The sequence below is a fragment of the Osmerus eperlanus genome, chromosome 28 (assembly GCF_963692335.1).
Source record: "Osmerus eperlanus chromosome 28, fOsmEpe2.1, whole genome shotgun sequence".
In the NCBI taxonomy this organism is placed as follows: domain Eukaryota; kingdom Metazoa; phylum Chordata; class Actinopteri; order Osmeriformes; family Osmeridae; genus Osmerus; species Osmerus eperlanus.
The window spans coordinates 6,865,441-6,890,516 of NC_085045.1; the positions used below are offsets into that span (position 1 = coordinate 6,865,441).

The window sequence follows — 25,076 nt, forward strand, 5'->3', positions numbered from 1 at the left end:
GGATTCGAGAATTCCATCAGTAATAAATGTATGACCTTTTGTAGAAATGTAAGTAGAAATCTCTCTTTTGTAAAAATGTAAGTGATAATTTTGTCTGTGCACTAAACCACGTCCCCATCCTGTTCTCTCGGTATTTTTACTACTGCCCAGGTCTCAATGAATAGCTCAACTCTTCATCGACTGTCAACTTAGCGAGCTACCATTCATGTGTACGCGCCCAAGGGGTGTGGACTGTCTTTTGGTCACACTGGTGTCTTTTTTGAGTGTTCGGTGTGGCGAGGTTACCGAACGTAGTACAGGGAGGCGCACTCAACACCCGCACAAGGACCGGAACGATTGGATATAGCATCGTCTCAGCATGGCTTCGTCTCACGGGAAAAACGACCTCCGGTTTGTGGACTGGATGGCAAGTTTACCGGAGACCATGCACAATATTCCGCTCACCAACATGGCTATTCCCGGTAAGTCTTCAACATTTTACACTACAGCTGCGTAAAATCATTCGGGATAGGATCACAAAATTGACGCAGTAGTCAGTAGTGGCACAACACCATAAGATGATTGAGTTATCATATCAGGATATGTTTTTGATTGTGTCCATCTGATTATTTGTAGGTCATTTAAGCTTGGGATGTAACATTTTGTAATGCAATTTATAATAGGCAGTTTTTTTTGTGCGTGTTCTGGCACGAACAAACCTAGAATCAAACTTGTTGCGCAAGACTCCTGAACCATGTGTAGATAGGTTGTTCACGGTCGTTGTTAATAATTGTATCACTCCTACAGCTCTGGAATATTCAAGGAACAGCAATCTTAAATATGTATCCATCGTAGACATGCAGATGTATTACACTTGAGTGATGTAAAACGGCAACAGATCTAGGCTTGCCATTTTGCTTAAGCGGTCCCAAGCAGGAGACAAAAGCCTTCTTTTTGTGTGTTCTGTGTCATGTCAACCGATGTGTAGACAACATATGTATTCAGCATCCGATTATTTTATTTAAATCTTTATTACAGTAAGCAGTCCGTATTTCCACCCTATTTGCTTGGGAATATCTTGTGAGACGAACGTTTTTCGAACCGTGGCCATGCCTCCCCGCCGGTGTAGACAATTAACATTGGTTATGGATTTGTGCCTGTTGACATGCATGGATTTCGGCCATGATTTTGTACTAGTCTCTAAATGGTGCATCCTGTAATATGGAGCCAGCTGTTTGGAACCTTTGGCCATTCATGCCCTCTTAGACTCTACCACTGATTGGATATAATGATTAAGATCCGGCCACTGATTTCACTCCCCTGATCTGGAATGTTTAATTATCAGCTGGCTAATTCCATATCTGCCAGCCAGTAATTACCACACATACACACATATTCTCTCTCTCACTCTCTCTCATATACCCTATACCTATCGATTATAATTTTGTTATAGATCCCTCTCTATTTCTCACATACACATCTCATGTCCATTAATTTATACCATTAAACACAGTGACTTTGATATGTGTTTGCGCATGTGTTTGTGTGTTAGCTTCTTGAGGCCTATGTGGTGTGACATGACATTCTAGTCCACTTTTTATGACACGTGTGCACACACATTAACATTTTAAGTAGCCCTCATGTTGCAAGCAAGATTATTTGATCCTATCAAGTTTAATATGGAATAGTGATAAAAGGAACTTGTTGCAGATAAAGGTGCTAGGTCTCTCTAAATACACACACACACATATTGAGATCCCTTCTGCCCTGCCAGCATGACCTAGCAGTCAGCTTAGAAAGCGAGTGTGCCATGTTCTCTCTAATTCACCATCATTATTCTTAATTGACCCAGTTGCTCCCAGCATCTTCAGCTGGTTTTCAGCCCTTGTCGTTTGGACACAGATAATTATTACACCTTCTTTCTCTGTAACTCCTTGAAGTACAGAATTAGCCTGCATGCCATTGGCTTTAAAAAATCATCTGTGTGCTTGTTCTTTTTGAGTTTGTGTGCGCATATCTTTTGGACATTTATTCTATTCCTCTGTTGGGTTGAGGTTTGTATGTTTCTTGATAAGAGCCTATTACCAAGAACTGCAAAATCTGCTGCCAAATCAAAAGGTTGATTCTTTTGACATTTTTCACTGTGAGTTATGTTTTGTTGCAGAATAACTAAATAAGCACTTTCAACAGTATCATTCTCTCTTGACTTTCAACAAGGCAATGTAAGACAAGATGTAGAGGGAATGAGACGAATGAAGGAGACAATTGTCACATCACATTCACAGTGACCGTGATCAACGAAGGACAATTATATTTAAGATGCTAAATTTGTTTAGCCTAGGGATCCAACTGTTAATGTATTCAGCAGCATAATACTATTGCCCAGCCAAACCCTTCACCAGGAAATTGATTTTATTGAATTAAAACTTTAACAGCCCCGCACTTTTTTAATGACTATTCATAAATTGATTTAGTAAAATGTTTTCCACATTTGAGCCCATTCACAGCCCATCCTCCCCTACTCATCTGGTCTTTTCTTACTTCTCTGTATAGTCAATGCTTACTAGGCAAAAAAAAAGTACAACTTTGCCCATCTGGCATTACTTTGGGTTTAGGCCAAATGAAAGAGTACAGACAACAGATATTTCTGAAGTGGTGTGCAAGATGTTTTGTTATGCAGTCTGCACAAAAGAAGGGCCAATGACGAATCTTCATGACCAATTTGCTAAATGCTACGCTACATTGTCATCACACGCAACTGTCCCTAGCCAAACAGCTAGCTACGACCAACCAATCATGGGGCTTTTTCTAAAAGTACAAGCGTGACAGTGAAAGTACCTAACAAAATAAATGGTTTATGTTAATATGGTATTTTTATGTTTGCTTCAAAACATGCTTTTCACTAAGTGGTACGCTATATGTGATTATAAATAAACAGTACATTTTTACACTGGCTGGCACTCATTGAAATACATAGGCTATTCATCAGTTCTAAGTTGATCCCTGTGGAAATCTGCGCAAACAAATAGTAAATATATGTTTGTAAGTTGTAGCAGAGACACTGTATACTGTGTGTGTGGCAGGGTGTGCCCCTCTTGCTGTGTGTGTGTGTGTGTGTGTGTGTGTGTGTAAGGGGGCCGGCTCAACATAGTGATGTCTGTCATCCATTGGCAATCAACAATGGCATTGTCCATCTGCCCAACCCTACCCTGCATACAACACTATCGCTGGATGTCCTCGACGGAGGGTAGCTGGGTACCTGTGATGTGTTGGGGGTCTTCCCCAACCACTCCAGGGCTTTCCGATACTGGTAAAAGTTCACCAGGATCTGAGGATATTGGTGAGCCTTCCTCGGTGTTCTCAAGAAGAATATGTGCTGTTGTACCTTCCTGACACAGGTGTAGGTATAGAGGGCCCAGGAGAGTTCTTCAGAGATGGCAACACCCAGGAACTTGAAGCTGGACACCCACTTCACCTCGGCCTCAATAAATGTGGATGAGGCCGAGGCCAATTTTTCTGCCACGCTGGTCTCCTTGGCCTTCTAGGTGTTAAGGGCAAGGTTGTTGTCAGCACATGACATTGCCAAGACTGATGTTTTATCTAGTACACCAAGAAGATGGACCTCAGGGAGGCCCCAAAAAAGATTAAATTTACATTTAGTCATTTAGCAGACACTCTTATCCAGAGCGACTTACAGTAAGTACAGGGACATTCCCCAGAGGCAAGTAGGTTGAAGTGCCTTGCCCAAGGACACAACGTCATTTTGCATGGCCGGGAATCGAACTGGCAACCTTCAGATTACTAGCCCGATTCCCTAACCGCTCAGCCACCTGACTCCATATACAGCTAGGTCCATAAATATTTGGACATTGACACAATTTTCATCATTTTGGCTCTGTATACCACCACAATGGATTTGAAATGAAACAATCAAGATGTGCTTTAAGTGAAGACTTTCAGCTTTAATTTCAGGGTATTTACATCCAAATCAGGTGAACAGTGTAGGAATTACAACACATTTGATATGTGCCCCCCCCCCTTTTTAAGGGACCAAAAGTAATTGGACAATTGGCTGCTCAGCTGTTCCATGGCCAGGTGTATGTTATTCCTTCATGGGAGTTTGTTATTTCATTGACAAGGAGCAGATAAAAGGTCTAGAGTTCATTTCAAGTATGGTATTTGTGTTTGGAATCTGTTGCTGTCAACTCTCAATATGAAGTCCAAAGAGCTGTCACCATCAGTGAAGCAAGCCATCGTTAGGCTGTAAAATCAAAACAAACCTATCAGAGAGATAGCAAAAACATTAGGTGTGGCCAAATCAACTGTTTGGTACATTCTTAAAAAGAAAGAACGCACTGGTGAGCTCAGCAACACCAAAAGACCCGGAAGACCACGGAAAACAACTGTGGTGGATGACAGAAGAATTCTTTCCCTGGTGAAGAAAAACCCCTTCACAACAGTTGGCCAGATCAAGAACACTCTCCAGGAGGTAGGCGTATCTGTGTCAAAGTCAACAATTAACCCTTGTGTTATCTTCGGGTCATTCTGACCCATCAGTCATTGTGACCCACCGTCGTATTGCGACAGATTTACCGCATACAAAGACAAAGTGAAGCATTTTCTTTTAACCGTTGGGCTGTCTCAGACCCCCCACATTGCAAAGGTTAAAAGAAAATTATTTTAATTTGTTTTTGTATTGGGTAAAATTGGGTAAACACAACGATGGTTCGTTATGAACCTTTGGGTCATGTGACCCGAAGGCAGCACGAGGGTTAAGAGAATACTTCACCAGAGTAAATACAGAGGGTTCACCACAAGATGTAAACCATTGGTGAGTCTCAAAAACAGGAAGACCAGATTAGAGTTTGCCAAAAAACATCTAAAAGAGCCTGTACAGTTCTGGAACAACATCCTATGGACAGATGAGACCAATATCAACTTGTACCAGAATGATGGGAAGAGAAGAGTATGGAGAAGGGAAGGAACTGCTCATGATCCAAAGCATACCACCTCATCAGTGAAGCATGGTGGAGGTAGTGTTATGGCGTGGGCATGTATGGCTGCCAATGGAACTGGTTCCCTTGTATTTATCGATGATGTGACTGCTGACAAAAGCAGTAGGATGAATTCTGAAGTGTTTCGGGCAATATTATCTGCTCAGATTCAGCCAAATGCTTCAGAACTCATAGGACGGCGCTTCACAGTGCAGATGGACAATGACCCGAAGCATACTGCGAAAGCAACCAAAGAGTTTTTTAAGGCAAAGAAGTGGAATGTTCTGCAATGGCCAAGTCAATCACCTGACCTAAATCCAATTGAGCATGCATTTCACTTGCTAAAGACAAAACTGAAGGGAAAATGCCCCAAGAACAAGCAGGAACTGAAGACAGTTGCAGTAGAGGGCTGGCAGAGCATCACCAGGGACGAAACCCAGCGTCTGGTGATGTCTATGGGTTCCAGACTTCAGGCTGTCATACTGCAAAGGATTTGCAACCAAGTATTAAAAGTGACAATTAGATTTATGATTATGTTAGTTTGTCCAATTATTTTTGGTCCCTTAAAAAGGGGGGGGCCACATATAAAATGTGTTGTAATTCCTACACCGTTCACCTGATTTGGATGTAAATACCCTGAAATTAAAGCTGAAAGTCTGCACTTAAAGCACATCTTGATTGTTTCATTTCAAATCCATTGTGGTGGTATACAGAGCCAAAATGATGAAAATTGTGTCAATGTCCAAATATTTATGGACCTAACTGTACATGGCTAGAATGGGCTACAAGACCATCGCCAAGCAGCTTGGTGAGAAGGTTGGTGCGATTATTCGCAAATGGAAGAAACACAAAAGAACTGTCAAATCTCCCTCGGTCTGGGGCTCCATGCAAGATCTCACCTCGTGGAGTTGCAATGATCATGAGAACGGTGAGGAAGCGGCCCAGAACTACACGGGAGGATCTTGTCAATGATCTCAAGGCAGCTGGGACCATGCTGAAGCCACCCTGGAGCCTTTACGGTTCCTTGTTCTCTGCCCCAATCTCCCAAGAAAACAATTGGACTGAAAGGACTGAAATCCTGCAGCGCCCGCAAGGTCCCCCTGCTCAAGAAAGTTCAGGCCCGTCTGAAGTTTGCCAATGAACATCTTGTCACGGCACAGCCGTGCCCCCCTGTTTTGCCCTGCCCTAGTGTTTCCCTGTGTCTGTCATTGTCTTCACCTGTGTCTCGTTCAGTGGTTTCAGTTCTCATTAGTTTCATTGTGTCCACCTGTGTCTTGTTTGGTTCTGTGTTTTTAGGTTCCTGTTTTGTACCCAGTTTTTGTCTTGTCCTTCCCCTTGTCATTGTGAGTACCCTGTCTGTTTTCCCTTTTCTAGAGAATTAACCATTTTTGTTACTATGTCTGTCTACTCTCCTGCGTTTGGGTCCTACCCCACCACTCCGCGTGACATATCCGAATGATTCAGAGGAGAACTGGGTGAAAGTGTTGCGGTCAGATGAGACCAAAATCAAGGTCTTTGGCATCAACTCAACTTGTCGTATTTGGAGGAGGAATGCTGCCTATGACCCCAAGAACACCATCCCCACCGTCAAACACGGAGGTGGAAACATTATGCTTTGGGCATACTTCACCGCATCAAAGGGACGATGGACGGGGCCATGTACCGTCAAATCTTAGGGGGGAACCACCTTCCTTTAGCCAGGGCATTAAAAATGGGTCGTGGATGGGTATTCCAGCATGACTGACACAAAACACACGGCCAAGGCAACAAAGGAGTGGCTCAAGAATAAGTACATTAAGGTCCTGGAGTGGCCTAGTCATTCTCCAGACCGTAATCCCATAGAAAATCTGTGGAGGGAGCTGAAGGTTCAAGTTGGAGACTTGGAGAAGATCTGCAAAGTAGAGTGGGACAAAATCCCTCCTGAGATGTGTGCAAACCTGGTGGCCAACTCCAAGAAACGTCTGACCTCTGTGATTGCCAACAAGGGTTTTGCTCCCATTAAAATTATAGACTGATCATTTCTTTCTCAGTGTGAAAACATACAAAATCAGCAGGGGATCAATAATATTTTCCCTCACTGTATGCTATTGTGTAACGCTCACAAACTAAAAATAACATAACTTGCTCATGCAATTAATCCAGAAGTCATTGAAACCGACTCCACCATTTGGATGGAATAATTTCGTAATTGACTAAGTAATTAATTACTTAAGTGGCTGGTTCCTATAACAATCAAGTGCCTGATGGTACAAAATGAGGTTGTATTAAAAGGTAATACCCTATGCATATACATAAACGCCACCCTCAAAAAACGCTGCAATGTTTCTTATTTACCGTCATTTTATTTTATTTTTAAGCAACATAAAACAAGTATGGTACAAAGATACGAAACTGTCACTAAATATACATCTCTGCATCACTATTACTGTCCCCGTTGGCATCCTCAACAGTGTCCTTGTAGACATGAATTAGAAACATCTACTCAACAATCTAAACGTGCGGCTTATGCTTTGCTGGCTGTTAACATATAGTTTACAGCACACTTACTTGATTGCTTACACTGTTACGAGACGCCAAATATATAATAAATAAACTGCTTTGCACGTTCCCTGTGTTTTTCTTATTTACTGATTAAATAAATGCCGCCCTCGTACAAACGCCGCCTCGTTTAAACGCTGCACTACAAACACATGTTTTTTTTTTTTATGTAATCAAAGAAATGCAGTATCTATTGTAGGCACAAGATACTTCTTATATTTTTAAACTATAGTCCTTCATATGCAATACCGGAGCAAAATGTGCCCTCTGTGTGTTAGCGTAGATCCAGGCATGTTTTTGTCGAATCAGCTTGCTGTGCGCCAGGTTGACTGAACGGTTTGCCTGCTGTGGATGCTGCTGAGCCCAGCAGTCAACAGAGATAATGGCATGGTCATGACAGGTGGACACAGAAGGTGCATCTGAAGCATGAAACAGGCTTTCTTCACATCAACTACACAGTAGGACTCTGGATAGACTCCTGTTGTGAACACACAGTAGGACCACATAGCATCTCTGGTTTCACTGACATTCTCACGTTTGACCATGCACATTAGTAAGAAAAACTCAAGGTTATGTTTTTGGCAGGACAGTGTTTTATCCCCTTTATCTCACAGTCAGTTTTGTTTTGAATTTTATTTTACACGTGGTTAATTACAGGATATTTCTCAATGGGAACTGCAGTCAGTAATTAGGTGAATGATGTAGAGTTTTATGATTACCTGACTTAACCCTCGTGCTGCCTTCGGGTCACATGACCCAAAGGTTCATAACGAACCATCGTTGTGTTTACCCAATTTTACCCAATACAAAAACAAATAAAAATAATTTTCTTTTAACCTTCGCAATGTGGGGGGTCTGAGACAGCCCAACGGTTAAAAGAAAATGCTTCACTTTGTTTTTGTATGCGGTAAAGTTGTCGCAATACGACGGTGGGTCACAATGACTGATGGGTCAGAACGACCCGAAGATAACACAAGGGTTAAAGGTTTAGTATTAAGACAAGAATTCTTTCCTGTTTCCCAAAAAAATATTTTTGGAATACAGATACACACAAACAGCGGGGAACATCACCTGCTTCTCAATAATGTTCATAGATGACTGTGGTTAGCTGGTCTTGAGAAAAAATGCTCCTTCAGGTTACCTTTGGCACCCATGCAAACCAAATGGGTCAGGATTCTCCAATCCTGTTCTAACAGAACTATCATCCTGTAGGTTTTTGCCCCAACCCCAATTGTAAAGCCCAATTTTTTGGGCCATAAATGACAATCAGCATTGCTGAACAAGGTTTACAGTGAACACCCTCATTGAAGGTAACTTTTCAGGAACAAGGTGGAGACCCTTCTCTGGCTATTGGCGTTTTGTGTTGACTGTCTGTATGTTGACAGTGCTGCACTCATTTGCTACTAGAACCACACAATGGGAAGGGCACACAGTGTCATACTACTTAATAAAAACCGTGAGGAAGAAACTGGCATGCTTTAGAGCAATTAGAGCAAAATATGTTGGAAAAAAAGCAGTAATTTGGGCCATATAGGAATGTGGACACCTGACCCATCACACCTTATAAGCTTGTTTGGACATCCCATTCCAAAACTATGGACATTAATATGACGTTGCCACCCCCTTTGTGGCGATAACAGCTGCCACGCTTCTGGTAAGACTGACCAAAGATTTTGGAGTGTGCTGTGGGAGTTTATTCCCATTTAGCCACAAGAGCATTAGGGAGGTTGGGCACTGATGTTGAGTGATTAGACCTGGCTTGCAGATAATGTTAGAATTAATCCCAAATAAATCCCTGCGGCTGCAAGCAGTTATGGAAATCAGCACACCTCACCATTTCCCCAGAATTTGTACCCTCTCTAGTCGTCAATTAATATTGTAAGGGACAGACATTTTGAAGGAATGTAGGGAGTTAAAGATTAATGATCTTCCAACTGGCAGATTATCCTTTTTAAGACAAGAACCAATTTGTAATTCTCTTAATTTTATTAACCAATTCTCCAAGGCTTCTGGTCTAACTTTGAATATGGTCAGGATTGTGATGAGTCTGTTATTTGAAATGTTCCAGGAAAGGACTTTAAATATCTGGGAAAACTGAAGGAGGCCTTCAAGTCCTGGATGTTATCTTCAGGGTTGTTACAAACTGCCTTCAGCAAGCCCTTTGAGCTTGCAAGTTGGTGTTTGTCCACAATTTCTCTCCTCACAAAACCATTCTTTGGAACAACTGTGACATTCGTATCAGATACAAATCATTGTTCTGTCCTTCCAAAGAGGTACAAACAATATTCTTAATATTTTTGATGTCAGTAAATTGCTCTTGAGTCACCACTGTGTAGCATCCCCTCTTTTTTAACAACAGTCTGTATATGACTGGGAACTGAGGAGACCAGTTGCTGGAGTTGTGGGAGAGGAATGTTGTCCCTTTTGTATCTGATACAGGATTCTTGCTGCTCAACAGTCCTGGGTCTTCTTTGTCATATTTTTCGTTTCATGATCCAGCAAATGTTTTTAACTGGTGAAAGGTCTGGACTGCAGGCAGGCCAGTTCAGCACCCAGCACACGAAGCCATGCAGTTGTAACAGATGCAGGATGTGGTTTAACATTGTCTTCCTGAAATATGCAAGGCCTTCCCTGAAAAAGATGTTGCCTGGCTGCAAGCAAATGTTGCTCTAAAACCTGTATATACCTTTCAGCATTGATGATGCCTTTCCAGATGTGCAAGCTGCCCATTGTACAACCACGAATGCACCCCCATACCATCAGAACTTCCGGCTTTTGAACTGAGCACTGATAACAAGCCAAATGGTCCCACTCCTCTTTAGTCCGGAGGACGCAGCGTCCATGGTTTCCAAAAAAAATTCTAAATTGCAATTTGTCTGACCACAGAACAGTTTTCTCATTTTGCCTCAGTCAATTTTAAATGACCTTTAGCCCAGAGAAGATGGCAGTGTTTCTGGATCATGTTCACATGTGGCTTTTCCTTGGCATGATAGAGCTTTAACCTGCATTTGTGGATGGCACGTCAAACTGTGTTCACAGACTCTGAGTTCTGGAGGTGTTTCTGAGCCCATGCAATAACTTCCATTACAGAGTCATGCCTGTTTTTTATGCAGTGCTGCCTGAGTGCCTGAAGATCACAGGCATATTTATTTTCCCCCTTACACATAGAGATTTCTCCAGATTCTCAGAATAATTGTATTATATTATGTAGTGTAGATGATGAGAAGTCTTCGCAATTTTATGCTGAGGAACATTATTCTGAAATGGTTCTATATTATCTAGATGCAGGACCTGTTTGCAATTAAGCTGGTTGTTTGCTAAATGTTCCTCCAGCTGTTGATTTTCAGTAACACTTACTGTTTCAAGCCTTTTATTGCGCCCGTCCCAACTTTTTTGAGACGTGTTACTGTCATCAAATTCAAATTGCCTTGTATTTTCCTTAAAATGGTACATTTCATAAGTTTAAACATTTGATATGTTTTCAATGATCTATTGTGAATTACATGAGTTTATGAGATTTGCAAATCATTGCATCCTGTTTTTATTTACATTTTACACAGCGTCCCAACTTTTTTGGAATTGGGGTTGTACTATTATTTATGCAAAATTGTATATTCACAAACAGAACTTTTCTTAATTCATAATAATCAAATATGATATAAGATTGCACCTTTTCTATTAGAATTGAAGTCTGTACATTAATTAAAATCAAAACAGTATAAAAAGAAAAGCAAACATCATCACATCTCTCTCTGCATTGTAGTGTCCGTGTAAAGGGTCCTTCTGGAGCAGAGAGTTCCACAAGTCTGTTTTGGGGTTAAGTTCTTTGTCTTGGTTTTTGGAGACAAAAGGCTGATGAATGTTGATTTGGGCCAATTCGATTTTTTACACTGAGGCCATTTGGTGTGATATGGGGTGACACCCAACAACCCCCCTGTTGAATTGAGATGGGATCTTGTAGATGTGCGCAAGACAAGCTGGCACCATGGATTCTGGTTTACAAGTCTGCTACAGACTGCACCCATGAAATTGCTAATGATGTTGCACTTACAGTAAGATATGATATGCTACTCTTGTATCCTTGCGATATGTAATATTGTAGTTGAGGAGTTATTATAGTAATGTAACTTAAATGTTGTGATTGTTTTACTCTGCCTGGTAAAATTCTTGGCCAACCACCAAAATACTCATAGAACTATGCACTTCTGATCCTTGATTTTCAGAAATAAAATGTCAATGTCAAATGTCAATGTTGACCGAAATAACAAATGCACAGAGACACGCATGCAGGCAGTCCACTATAACCATTATGTATACCATCTCTCAGGTTCCCACGACTCCTTTAGCTTCTACATAGACGAAGCGTCCCCTGTGGGTCCAGAACAACCTGATACCGTCCAGAACTTTGTGTCAGTCTTTGGCACGGTGGCTAAGAAGCTTATGAGGAAGTGGCTGGCCACCCAGACCATGAACTTCACCTGTCAGTTAGAAGCAGGCATCCGCTTCTTTGACCTGCGTATCTCCACCAAGCCCAGGGACCCAGACAATGAGCTGTACTTTGCTCATGGACTTTTCAGTGCCACGGTAAATGTGTTTTAAGATTTTAATTGGATCTAAAGCAATCCTAACTGTAATTGAATTGCTTACTAGCCGAGTAGCTTCAGTGGAATTATTTGTTATTTTGACTTTCTGGTATTTTTCTCTGTGTTTGGTGGTGGTGGTGATGCATTTTTGTGTAGGTGAGGGAAGGTCTTGAGCAGATCAGCAGCTTCCTGTCATCCCATGCCAGGGAGGTGGTCTTCCTGGACTTTAACCACTTCTATGGCGTACAGAACCTTCACCATGAGAAGCTAGTGGCCATGCTCAAAGAAGTGTTTGGAGAGCGTCTCTGCCCTGTCGTATTTGCTCAGGAGGTATGTTGTGTGTGTATTTGTTAATGGGGGCGGTACAACAACGTGAGACATCACTATTATGTACACGATGCCATCACATGTACATACAGCTACAGCAACTGAGGCCCTCATTTATCAACGTAATGTAGAAAACAGCGCATATCTCCAACAGCGCATACATCATCTCACAAGATAACAATGATTGATCATCCATATGGTTGCTATTTAGTCATTGTAGAATGCAAGTGGTCTCTCTCTCCCTCTCATATAATTTATATATATATATCTTATTTCACCAGGTGAGTCTGCAATACCTGTGGGAGAGGGAGTACCAAGTTCTTGTATTTTACCACAGTCCCATGGCTTTGGAGGTGCCCTTCCTGTGGCCTGGCCAAATGATGCCTGCCCCCTGGGCCAACACTACTGACACCGAAAAACTGATCCAGTTTCTCCAGACCTCTGTTGCCGACCGCAGGTTTCCATCTCTCTCTCCTCCCTTCTTGTTTCACTGTGTGCTTGTCTGTCACCCTCATTTAAAGTAACAATCTTTCTCTCTTTACATACACTGTCTACCTCTCACACATACTGTCTCGGTCTTTGATAAACTGTCAGGTACTAGATGTTCCTATCTCTATCACTACAAACTTTGTTAGAAGTCATTGAATCTGGCTTTGCATTGCTCAGGTGTTCTTGAGATCCAAGACTAAAATGCACTTACTGTCACTGATAAATTATTGCATGCAGTTCTAGATGTAGCAGTCTGTGGGGGTTGTTTGAAATCTCCATGAATCATAAATTCTCTACGTTCTCTCCTGGCACACCCATAACCTGTGCAACCCATTCAGTAGCAAACTTTCCTGAATCTCTGAAAAACACACCTGAGGTAGCGCGAAAAAGAGTTTTAGCTTTCAGATTGCTGTGAGACCAAAGAGCAGCAGCATGTTAGTGCCCATACTTTGTTAAATGTTTGGCTTTGCACTGATACACTCTGATACTGCTGGGATGATTAACTTATGGATAGTCCCATCCTCAGTGCTGAAATATCAATACATTTATTTGTGAGATGACAATACATGTAATGACCTGTTGATTGGTTGTTGTGGCTGCAGGAGAAAGGGGACCTTTTTTGTGTCCCAGGTTGTCCTTACACCCAAGGCTAGCACCGTTATGAAGGGGGTGGCCAGCGGACTGAGGGAGACCATCACAGAAAGGTGAGTTTGTCATCAACAGGTAAAAATAAAATATATTTTGTAAACTTTAGCCATTTGAATGGAATCATAAAATGATGTAAAACGCCATTATCATGTTAGTAGTGAAAAAAAGAACAAATTCCTGTCAAACCTGATTCCTATCAAAGCACTGTAGGTCTACTGTACTGAATACATTTTTTTTTGTGTATCGGTTGAGTTAGGGTAGTCATTTGAAGTTCCTTGGGCTTTGCCCAAACCATAACTTGGAACATAAAAATTAGTTTTTAATAAGTTATAGCATGCATTGCCTTAAAGAGGATTGGGCATCTCTGTACTTTCTTCCAATCACAAGCTATATTTTGCTCACATATTAGGTACATTTTTTTTTGTGTATCGGTTGAGTTAGGGTAGTCATTTGAAGTTCCTTGGGCTTTGCCCAAACCATAACTTGGAACATAAAAATTAGTTTTTAATAAGTTATAGCATGCATTGCCTTAAAGAGGATTGGGCATCTCTGTACTTTCTTCCAATCACAAGCTATATTTTGCTCACATATTAGGTTTTTGGAAACACTAGTGCAACAGATGCTGATATAATTCAAAATCCTTTCTCCTCTCCTATGATAGTAAAACTGGTTTGAGTGATAGCTTGTAGAAATGCCTCCTCTCCCATTAAAGAGAGATCAGATTCTGTGATGCAAGGGTATTTTTTTTTGTATCGGTAAACCCTCAATTTTTGTGATTTTAAAACTTTTGAATCCCAGCACCAATCCATATAATGCTTGTCTGATAAAAGTGAGACCCAATTATTGAACAGTGCCTTTATTGATGCTCTATTTGTATTTCAATAAAAATCTGTCTTACTTTTACACACTTCTGTACACAGTATGCCATTATTATTGTTAATTAAGAAATATTTTCAAGGCATTTAATTGATTAGGTATTCTCTACTGGAATAGCTCAAGGGTAGATAATAGACAAGGTGATAGACAGTACCTATACAACTCATTCCATTAGTCTAATTTGTTAATATTGTACCTTACATTTGAATGTACAGTACAGTATGTCTGTGTGTTGTCTACTTGCAAACTTGCATGGCAATGCACTCTGTACACCTTATTTATGTCTTGCTCTTTGATACATTTGTCTTTGTATGTATATATAGCCATGTTCTTTTTATAAGCTGGAGATCTTTGTGGAAATATCAGTAATTCAGTTTTTACATTTGATAGCTGTATTGTTATCGCCATCCATAGTCCTTTTTTATTATATATTTTTAAAATGTCTAGCAAACTTTTGAATCCTATAAGATACATTACAGCATGTGTATGACTTCATGAAGATAAGGTGCCCTCACACCACCACAGAGAAACAGACGGAACTAAGGCAGGGGAGATGTCAAGTGGGCACAAATGTTACATCCTCCCACTCAAATTTGTCCACATAATTGCATCCAACAGTCTTCAGACAATCAGACAATGTGTCTGGCTGGCTCTCAGACAGCCCTCATCATGCTGAGTCATGTGGACCTTTTAACAGTGCTGGCTCCTTAACCATGACTCACTCCCTTCCTGTTCTCTAGCAAAATCTCTGTCGGTTTATCCTTACTCAAACCTTCTTTTTATATGCACTGCTGAAATACGTCCATGAGCAAGTGTACGCGTGGGGATATGTTCTTGTTTGGCGTATGCGCGTGCATTTCCCGACAGTGTGTCTGTGTGTTCCTTCCAGGGCTCTTCCAAGTATGATGCAGTGGATACGGTCCCAGAGGCCTGGCGAGAGCGGCATCAACATCATCACAGCTGACTTTGTGGAGCTGGGTGAGTTTATCAGTGCCGTCATCACCCTCAACTACCACCTGGAGGAAGAAGAAGAAAATGCCACCTGAGGCTGATATGGGTTGCCAGAGAGTCTAGTCACCACCTATGGGTGTGCTCTCTCATTCCGTATAGTTTATTTCAGGGGAGAATTCTTCCTCTCCACTTTGTTTAGGGCTAAGAGAGTTGGGGAAAGGAGAAGTGGGGGGAGAGGTTGTTGGTTTGAGGGATTTGGGAGTTGGAGAAGGGGAGAGAAGGAAGAGGATAATGCACTGAGTTTGAAAGATGACATGAAACTTTTTGGACTTTTGATTTGATGTATTTTGGGGTCCAAAGGCCAGTTGCTTAAGAAGGGCTCTTTGCTTTTGCTGTAACAACTGCTTGATTCTGCTTTCACTTAAATGCTCTTTCCTGGCCTAAGCTGTTTGGCCAATGTCTGCATTAATAGCACATTCTTCAGTTCTGATGTTCTTAGTGTTCTAGTGACAGTGATGGTCCATCCTTACCAGACCTTTCTTGTTGGTGGCAGTACTTTAATTACTGTAATTTTGTGTGTAATGTAAAATCAGCTTACAAAACTGTTTCATTGTCCTGGTCGACTAAACTGCCATAAGGAACCCGTAACCCGGAATCCCTTCAACTCAGTTAGACCTATAGGGATTTCCCAATTTGTGTTCTCAACTCTCTTAGCCCTGTGTGCGCGGTATGCACTGTATGTTTCAGGAAAAACTACTGCCATTAAAGACAGTCCCGTTGAGTTTCCATTCTTAAAATCCACTGAACAAAAGGTTTAGTGCATAAATATTTCCGACTTTGAAACTGTCACCTCTGAGGTCAATATACTGCTCCAGATTGATTCTATGTCCGTGCTTGGTGGACAATCATTGATTCAGACAGTGTCACTGTGGAGGTGTTAATATTGTTTACATAGAATAATCAGTCCAAGGGTCTGATAAATCTGTGTATGTATTGTTTTTGTATTTGTTGAATAGAATAAAATACAGCAGAATGGATAACAGAATGATAGTTCTCTATACTGACCCTCTATTTCCATGTAACAGTAAGACACATTTTACACTTTTGACAAAAGATAATACCTAAATGTTAAAATATGTACTGAGACAATTATTGAGTATTCTTCAGTGAATGTATTCTGTTACCTAAAAATGTATTAATGTAAACCAAAACAAATTGTAAATATTACAGGTTGAATATGTGAAAGTGTGTTTTGTGTGTAAATGTGCCATTTCCAACTATTCTGTAAGTCAAAGAGCATTTTAGATGTTTGTGTGTTGAGTGAGAGAAATATAGATAACTTTAACAGTCAGTGCATGTGTGTTTGTGTGTAACCTACTACCGTTATTGTCAAAGAAAATACTTTTTTATGTGTAAAATTGATGCATAAAAATACTTTACTTTATCACCAATATGATAGCTTGTAAATAGTGTAAGTGCAATGAATTTACTGCCGTACAATTGTAAATGAAAATGCCAAGAAAATATTGGTTGTATTCGGGTTTGATTGATAGCTTGCATGAATTAAAAGAGTGTGTGTGTGTTAGGAGGGTGACACACAATGACACAAGTCATTGTAATCACATTTCATCTTGGAAACACAGAATTCCTGTTAAAACATTATGTTCATTAGTGTGCACCTCATATCCTGCAGTAAAATATTTTTCATATGTACTACTCAGAAATCCCAAACCCAATTACCTCCAACATCCACCAAAACGGATTCAAAAGTTTTAGATTTAGTAGTTTTAACATCAGTCCCAAATCTCATATTGTAACCATTGCTATCTGTTTATGAGTTGCCATCACTGGAGTTGGGCTGGGTCCATTGCTGTGCAGTATTATGTAAAGACCAATCTTTTGTGTGCTGAAATGAAACTGACTGTTCTAAATGAAACAAGGGCAATCAAATAAAGCCTCTATGCCTGTACAAAATCTGTCCCAGAGTTTCCGTGGGGTAGTTACCGCCTTTATACTTCTTCAGTGTTCTGTCATATTTTGTCTTATTTTTATTTTTTTTACAAATGAAACCCAATGTCTTACATTGGGTTCATTCCCCCACAATTGACACTGTAGACAGACTTGGGTCCATATAATACACTGGATGTTTGTATGGTCTCATTGCTTCTGTTGAAGGAATCATAGAACAGCTGATATAAAAAGGGTCTGATACTAGACAGCACATAGAAATTAAACACGAAAGAGTGTTAAGTGTATGGTCACACTTAACCTAAGTGGGATTGTTTTGGTTGTTTTTCTTGCATCATACTGCAAAAATGTATCTGTAAAAAAAAAATTGTACCACTGATTTAATATGGTCTCCATTGTGGTATACTACTGACTCCTGCCAACAGAAGCATCTAAATGTTATTCTACTCTGTTACCACGGTGACGGGCAGTGGCGACTGCAGTGTCGTTGAGGAGGCATGTGTGTGTGTGTGTGCGTACTCTCTGTTATCCCGGCTCTGCCATTCTGCTGCCAGGTGTGTTTATCCAGCAGTGATGAATATAGTTTGGCTGAGAATGGATCATGAATATGAGACAACAGTGACAGGAAGTCCTGTTCCTGTGTATGTATGTCTAAATATAGCACAACCTAACCAGAACATTACTTTAATAATAAAATAATCTGGAGCTTTGCTGGCTGGTTGTGCTGGCTGACACAAATGTTGTACACACCTAGTGTCCTCAGTGTTAATATCCCGAGGGCAACATTTCCAACTAAGGAAAGTAAATGTCACCTTTCTCATTGAAAGGGCAGGGGCTAGCTCATCAATTCTTACCTACTGTATGGTACCACATTGTCCCACAGAGAAAGATATGGTCGATATAAAATGGATGGCATGGTTGGCACTCTAATCTTACTTCTCTGTCAAAGGTTATCCACCTGCAATAATTCTTCTGATTGACATGAATGGAGGAGTGAAAGAGTGGACTAATGGATTGAGATGCAATATTAAGGATTTGTTTTCTGACAGACTAAGCCTGGTCTTGATTTAATATCCTCGCACCAGAGAAACTCAATTGTCATGGGATCATGAAAATGATGGATCTGTGTCAAAAGAAGTCAAACCTTCATTTAGACTTTACACAAAAGGCGAGACCAGAGAAAGAGTTGTGTTAGTAAAATTAAATTAAATAAAAAAGAGTGAGAGGAAGAAAGGATGAGATGACCGACACTTCAGCTGAGCCTGATTAAGCTGAGCCTGATTAAGACTTCTTTAAACCATTTCCATATTTGCACCTTTGACATATTTGCACTAAGTTAACCTATTTGTATTTTTGTATCTTTATATTGTATATCATAGCTACTTAATTTTTTATATTTTTATTTTATCCTAAATTCTTACAGCCCCTTAGTATTAGTTAGACCTTGTACTGTTAGTATAGTTAGACTTGTACACCACTATTCAAGATTTATGATCCCTATATGTTGAATGTATGCACCTTCCTGCCAAAGTAAATTCCTCGTCTGTGCAAACTTTCATGGCGATTAAACCCCTTTCTGATTCTGATTTCTGATTCTGAAGGACTTGTTAAACCACCAAATATTACTTTAGAAAAAGAAAGGTCAAATTGAGCACATCTTATTATCTATGAGACATGATTTTCACATTAGCTGGAGTGATTAAAAACTAAAGATCAGACATTTGAAAACTCCTTAAAAGCACAATCAACATGTGCCTTCTAATAAAATGCAGAGATATGGTATAGTTAGTATTTTGTTCATTTGAAATGATTTACTGACAATTCTTGTGCTACTCCTTTTTTCATTATACTAGTGCCAACATGTTACCTCTCCATAGCATCCTCTTACTCTACCGCTATCAGCAATTTTACTAACAGTTAACTAGCCTGAAAACATCTAGTGGTCAACAGTAGAATACCATAATTACCCCATATCCCACAATCTCCCAGATTGTGCTCGTGCATCGACAAGTATCAGGGGCTTCCCTGGTGTGTAGATTAATTCAAAGTCTTATTCACTTATTCACTTTATTCTGGGTGCAATCTCCTTCAGATTATTTTTGATAATGGCAACCAATGGACAATGGCCTGTCTATGGTGAAGGAGGGCAGGACATACAGTACATACTATGTAGCTATGGAGCTTTTCTAGACCAGAAACACTAATCTTAGGAATTCATTTTCTATTGAAACACATTCACATCTCAGTCATGGACCTGGATGCATATGCTACCGGATCCCAGTGCTCACCTTCAGCCTATACGAGTACTCCACCTTTTCCATTCTTTGAGGCATCTGTCGCTACTTTGATCCTTTTTGTTGAGTCAAAGATTGTTTTTGCCACTCCAGCTCGTGGTGGGCTTTCCATTTAAAATCATTCTCCTTGTTCTGGAACTCATGGATGCAGGATGTCTTTGTTGGTAGGTTAGGGATGAATTTACCCATGAAGTTCACCGTCACCATCATGCATAGCATGCCTGTTTTGTCTGTGGGCCTTGGCATGTCGAGTATGGCGGTGATTTTGTCTTTGTCGGGCTGCACTCCATGTGCAGAGAGCTTGATGCGGAGGAAGATTATTTCTTGAGCTCCAAATTGGCAATTGCTTTTGTTGAGTTTCAGTCCATTCCTTTGTATCCACTCCAGCACTGTCATCAGCCTCTCATTCTGTTCTTGGACTGAGGAGCCCCAAACAATTATTTCATCAACACAGGCTCAAACTCCATCCAGCCCATTGATGTTGTGACCATCGCTCTGTGGAATATTTCACATACTTTGTATGTGAACGGTGGTACACCGAAACCCTTGAAGACATCAGAAAAGTTATGTACTATTAAGTCAACAGTTGGCTGACACACCTACAACTGTGTTGATTCAATATACTCTTTTCACAAGCCCAAAATCCTCACTGGCTTCATCTTCAAGCAATGAATTAAGTACTTCAGCAACAACAGAGAAGATTGCACACTTTTCTTATTTTCTTTTGTTACTTTCAGCCTGCATGTGTCCAAGCATCGTTTTTTTGTTGTTTATTCTTGGCTTTTCTTAAATGTCTTTGATGTCTGACAGTGATCAGGTTTACTTTAGCACCAGTGTCCATTTTCTGTGTGACTAAAGTCCCATTTATCTGTAGTGGTGCTATTCATCCTCTTCAGCAGAATTCATCTGATTCTCTGGCTCTTTTTCATTGCTCACCATGCCAACAAAACATGTAATCCACATCAGTGTCAATCTCTGTGTCCTCCACTATATTTATGGATCTACTCATAGAGAGTGTTGAGACACAGGTTGTGTCTCAACAAGTGTTCAATTGTCTGTTAAATCACTAACCACAAAGTTCCAAACTGCCTTCAGAAGTATGATCAACGCAAGAACTGTGCGTCGGCAACTTCCATGAAACGGGTTTGAACACCATTGGGATGAATTGGAACGGTGATTGCGAGCCAGGTCTTTCAACGTCAGTGGCTGACATCACAAATGCTGAATGGGCACACATTCAGACACTCCACAGATACACTCCAAAATCTTGTGGACACATTTCCCAGAAGAATGGCAGCTGTTATTGCTGCAAATGGGGGAGGCAACTCCATCTTACAGTGATTCCCATGGTTTAAAATGAGATGGCCAACATGCTCATGTAGGTGTGATGTTCAGGTGGCCACATAGTGTTCACAGATACCAGTAGAATTTAGACAATCTACAATGTATTAGTCATGCAAGTTGAACACATACATGCGTACAGACAGCAGTGACACCAACACACATGATGAGTGGCCTCACAATGAAACTCTGCATTATCCCATCCTGTTGTCCTTCCTGTGTTGGCAGCCAGGAGCAGTGATCGGCCATGTGGACCAGGAACCAAGGCGACAAGGAGCTAAGTGGAATTGCTGACCTCATGCGTGGCCAGGGACATTGGTAGGAGAGCGATCTGTGAAAACCCTTATGAGCACAGAGAAAATCTGAAAACTCCATGCTGAAACGGCCAGGAGATCATTCCGGAATGAAACCCACAACCTTCTTGCTATGAGGCAGCAGTGCAAGGCACTGAGCCACTGGCCACCTAATTAGGCTGATAGAGCAAAAGAGAGAATCATTATACTTGTTACAGGAGCAATATTAGCAATATTGTAGCAATATTGGTACAACTACTCTACAGTAAGTGGCTACTGTCATGTCTTTAATTGATTGTAAACTGGGAAAGGTAGAAAGAGACTTTAAATTTGGGATTTAAATTCAGACATCAGAGCTCAGCCTAGAGCAGAAGATAATCAATGTCCTACTTGAGAATATTGGATGTTATTGTATGCTCACTGCTAATCTAACATTCATATCACTAGTGTACTGCTGGAGCATATGAAGTCTCACAACTCACAAGGTGGATGACTTACACAAGGCCATCCCACTCATGGAACAGATCTAATTACCATGTAATTCTTCTGTGTGCTCTACAGGTAATATACCCAGGCACTGGCTAACCACCTACTGTCTAAACACACCAGCACTCATCTCTAAATACATTTGTGTGGCACCCTTTATGTTCACATGAGCCAGATGTAGTCGAGTCTCATAATAAGAAAAAAAAAATCTGCCAATGTCCCCCAAAAAAAGAAAATCTGAGTGTATTATTTATAACCAGAATCAGAATCAGAATGGGTTTTATTCGCCATGAAAGTTTGCACAGACAAGGAATTTACTTTGGCAGGAAGGTGCAAACATTAAACATATAGGAATCTAAAATTTAAATATGAGGACTAACTAAACTAAGGGTACATAACTAACAAACTAAGGGTACATAACGAGCAATGGAATTAGATTAAAATAAACTATACAATAAAATATAAAATAAACAGAGATTATCCTTTCTCCCGAGAAGACCCTGATATTCATTACCCTGCTAGCAAGTCACCATCCTGTGTCCACACAGCCTCCTGAGCTTCCAAGTGGCAGCGGATGTATTGTATCTCAGCAATTAGAGATGTGCTTCCCTCAACATCACAGATGTATCATCGCTAATGCGAAAGCAATAAGACTGCTCTTCAGAAAACAGTCTGTACTGTGTTACTATTTGTGAAGAACAATTACTTTGGCTCTCTGCTTGCAGACTAACATATTAAATGAAGGATCCGGAGAAGCAAATGCAAATGTTAACTGTAACTGTCAAAAGCTTTACAGAATGCCATTAAATTGGGGTATATGGGTTTTTGATGAACATCTTGTATTGTAGAAGAGTGTACTCGTAGTCTGTTATTGAATGCAGTAAACATAGTGTTGTCAAATTCCTAAACTGATCTAGCCAAACAGCATACAGTTACTGGAGGTTCACTGTTGCCATCCAGTGTTTAAAAAGTGCAACACAATAAAAAATATTATTGATAAGCAAGATAGGAAAGATAGGGTGCAATCACCTTGTCATTAACCACACATCTTCCTTGCTCACATGTATCCACATGTTTATGTGGAGGTTTACCAGTATGGTTACTGTGTCACACACATCTGTAGTTGTTATTTTCTTTCCATTCCTCCAATTTCTCTGGTTGCTTGCCACATTTCCTCTTCCATTTGGCAAGCTGTCATTGTCTTTCCTGCTTTAAACTTCTTTGTACTAAAATGTTGGTGAGTTTGTGGTCTCAAAAAGATAGAAATTTTCAAATGACCACCACAGCTCTAACTGAACTAACGAGCAAGGCTGCCTTGCACATAGTGAGGTGGGTTAAGGTATTATAGACGTAGAGTGTACCTCCTGTTTCTTGTTCCAATCACCCAGCTGTTGTTTGTTGTGTAATCACCCTGCCCTGTATTGGCTCCCTTTGTCCGTCCTTGTGCGTCATCGTGTCTTGTGAGTATCCCTGCCGTGTACCTGTTTTTGCTAACCCAAGTCTTTGTTCACCTTGATCTTGCCTGCCTTGTCTCCTTGCTTTTGGGTCCCCCATCCTGCTGCATTCACTCACGTTACACAAATAACTCAAGTTTGCCACTATAGTAAATTCAGGGGAATGGCATTTGTTAGCATATATTTACGTGTGGTTAAAACTGTATTTGATGACTTAGACAACGCACCCGTAAAGAGATATCAATGGTACGTGGTTAGGTAATTTTAAGTAGAATACTGGATTGTCCTTAGGGTACCATCTGTAGGGAACTTTGTGGTTGTAGATGTTCCTTTGCTCAACCCATCCAGACTGAAACTCAATCCACATTTTTCTGTGTTATATATCTTACCTGTCAGGGCCAAAGTAAAAACACACTTTGTTACAGAAGTACTCACTCCAAAGTGGAAAAATAGCACATGGCCCAAACTCAGGGGAATAGTCTTCTTGGCTGCAAAGAACAATACAACTTAAACAAGAACAGTTTCAAAATTACAGGACGCAAGACAAAAGTGCAACACACAAGACTAAAGCACGAACATAGTTCCACCTTTCAGGGGTTCCACCTTGCAGGGTCCAGATGGGTAGATAGTAATGATGATCCCTCAGTGTTTTGTGTCTGTTTCCCTGGGTGTGTTCAGTTCCTCGTCCTGTCTCTCTCTCTCCTGGCTCCCTTCACCCCCTGTTCCTCATTCCAAACAACCTGCTGATGTCCAGCATCAAGACTGATTTATATTCCTTACCCAACATGTCACCAATCAAGTAAGCCTAGAATTTCCAAACTAAATGCACTTTCTTCTCATTTTTGCAATACTTGGACAGTGACCTAAAAATAAATGAAGAATAATAAATATTTTACCAGGATATGGCAATTTAATGTTTATGATGCATAATGAATAATGAAGAGCCAATATAAGTAAGTAAGTAAAGTTTATTTGTATAGCACCTCTCGCAGATAAAAATCACAAAGTGCTTCACAAAAAAATGCAATATAACACTACAAATTAAGAATACAGTAATATTTTAAATAGAAAACATGACAAACAACCATAAAAACCCCTCGACTAACTAAAAGCCTGCTTGAATAGCAAAGTCTTGAGTTTCTTTTTAAAAGCTTCGACAGAAGTTGCACACCGTATAAAGGGAGGCAAGGCATTCCACAACCTAGGGGCCACTGCACGGAAGGATCGATCCCCTCTAGTTTTAAAATGGGTACTGGGAACCACTAAAAGCTTCGACCTAATGACCTCAGATTACGAGTGGGGGTATGAAGCTGTATCAAATCAGAAATGTAGGGACGAACTTGTCCATGCAGGGCTATATACTACTACTATGCATGCTAATACGAAACGTATTAGCATGCATGGTGAATGGTGAATATCTACATTTATAGAAAGTGTATTTTTTTTTAAATAGTTGTATGTTTCAAAAACACAATATTGGTTTGGGTTCATCCAACCCACGAACATTAAGTGAATAACAAATATGTAAACACCACGCCACCTCTAAAGGTAAGCTTTAAGAATACCAATGCCTTGGATGCTACACAATGCAACAGACATAACAAGCCTTTCAACTATGCAATACTGATTATTGCAGATGTGTCTTGCGTATGTTTTTAATTTAAAATAATTCCCTTGTGTTTTGCGTTGGACGAGGGAGGCTAAGAAGGTCCTCACCTCTGGAATTAATAGCTTTTTCTGCAGAAGAGCCAGAGGTCAGTTCCAACCCCAGAGACTGCTCTTGGCAGAGAACCCAATGTTCTTAACCAAGGACACACACGTATACACACACACATAACATTATCTTCACATTTCC

At 40.5% G+C, this 25,076-nt stretch overlaps 1 protein-coding gene across 1 annotated transcript; it reads left to right on the plus strand.

The window, feature by feature from the left end:
- Positions 1-151: 151 nt before the first annotated feature.
- Positions 152-17,353, plus strand: plcxd3 (phosphatidylinositol-specific phospholipase C, X domain containing 3). The gene is made up of 6 exons (XM_062454710.1): positions 152-461; positions 11,839-12,095; positions 12,251-12,424; positions 12,703-12,878; positions 13,513-13,614; positions 15,324-17,353. Exons 1-6 carry the CDS (start codon positions 359-361, stop codon positions 15,478-15,480), a joined length of 969 nt encoding a protein of 322 aa, XP_062310694.1. The 5' UTR covers positions 152-358; the 3' UTR covers positions 15,481-17,353.
- Positions 17,354-25,076: the final 7,723 nt, after the last annotated feature.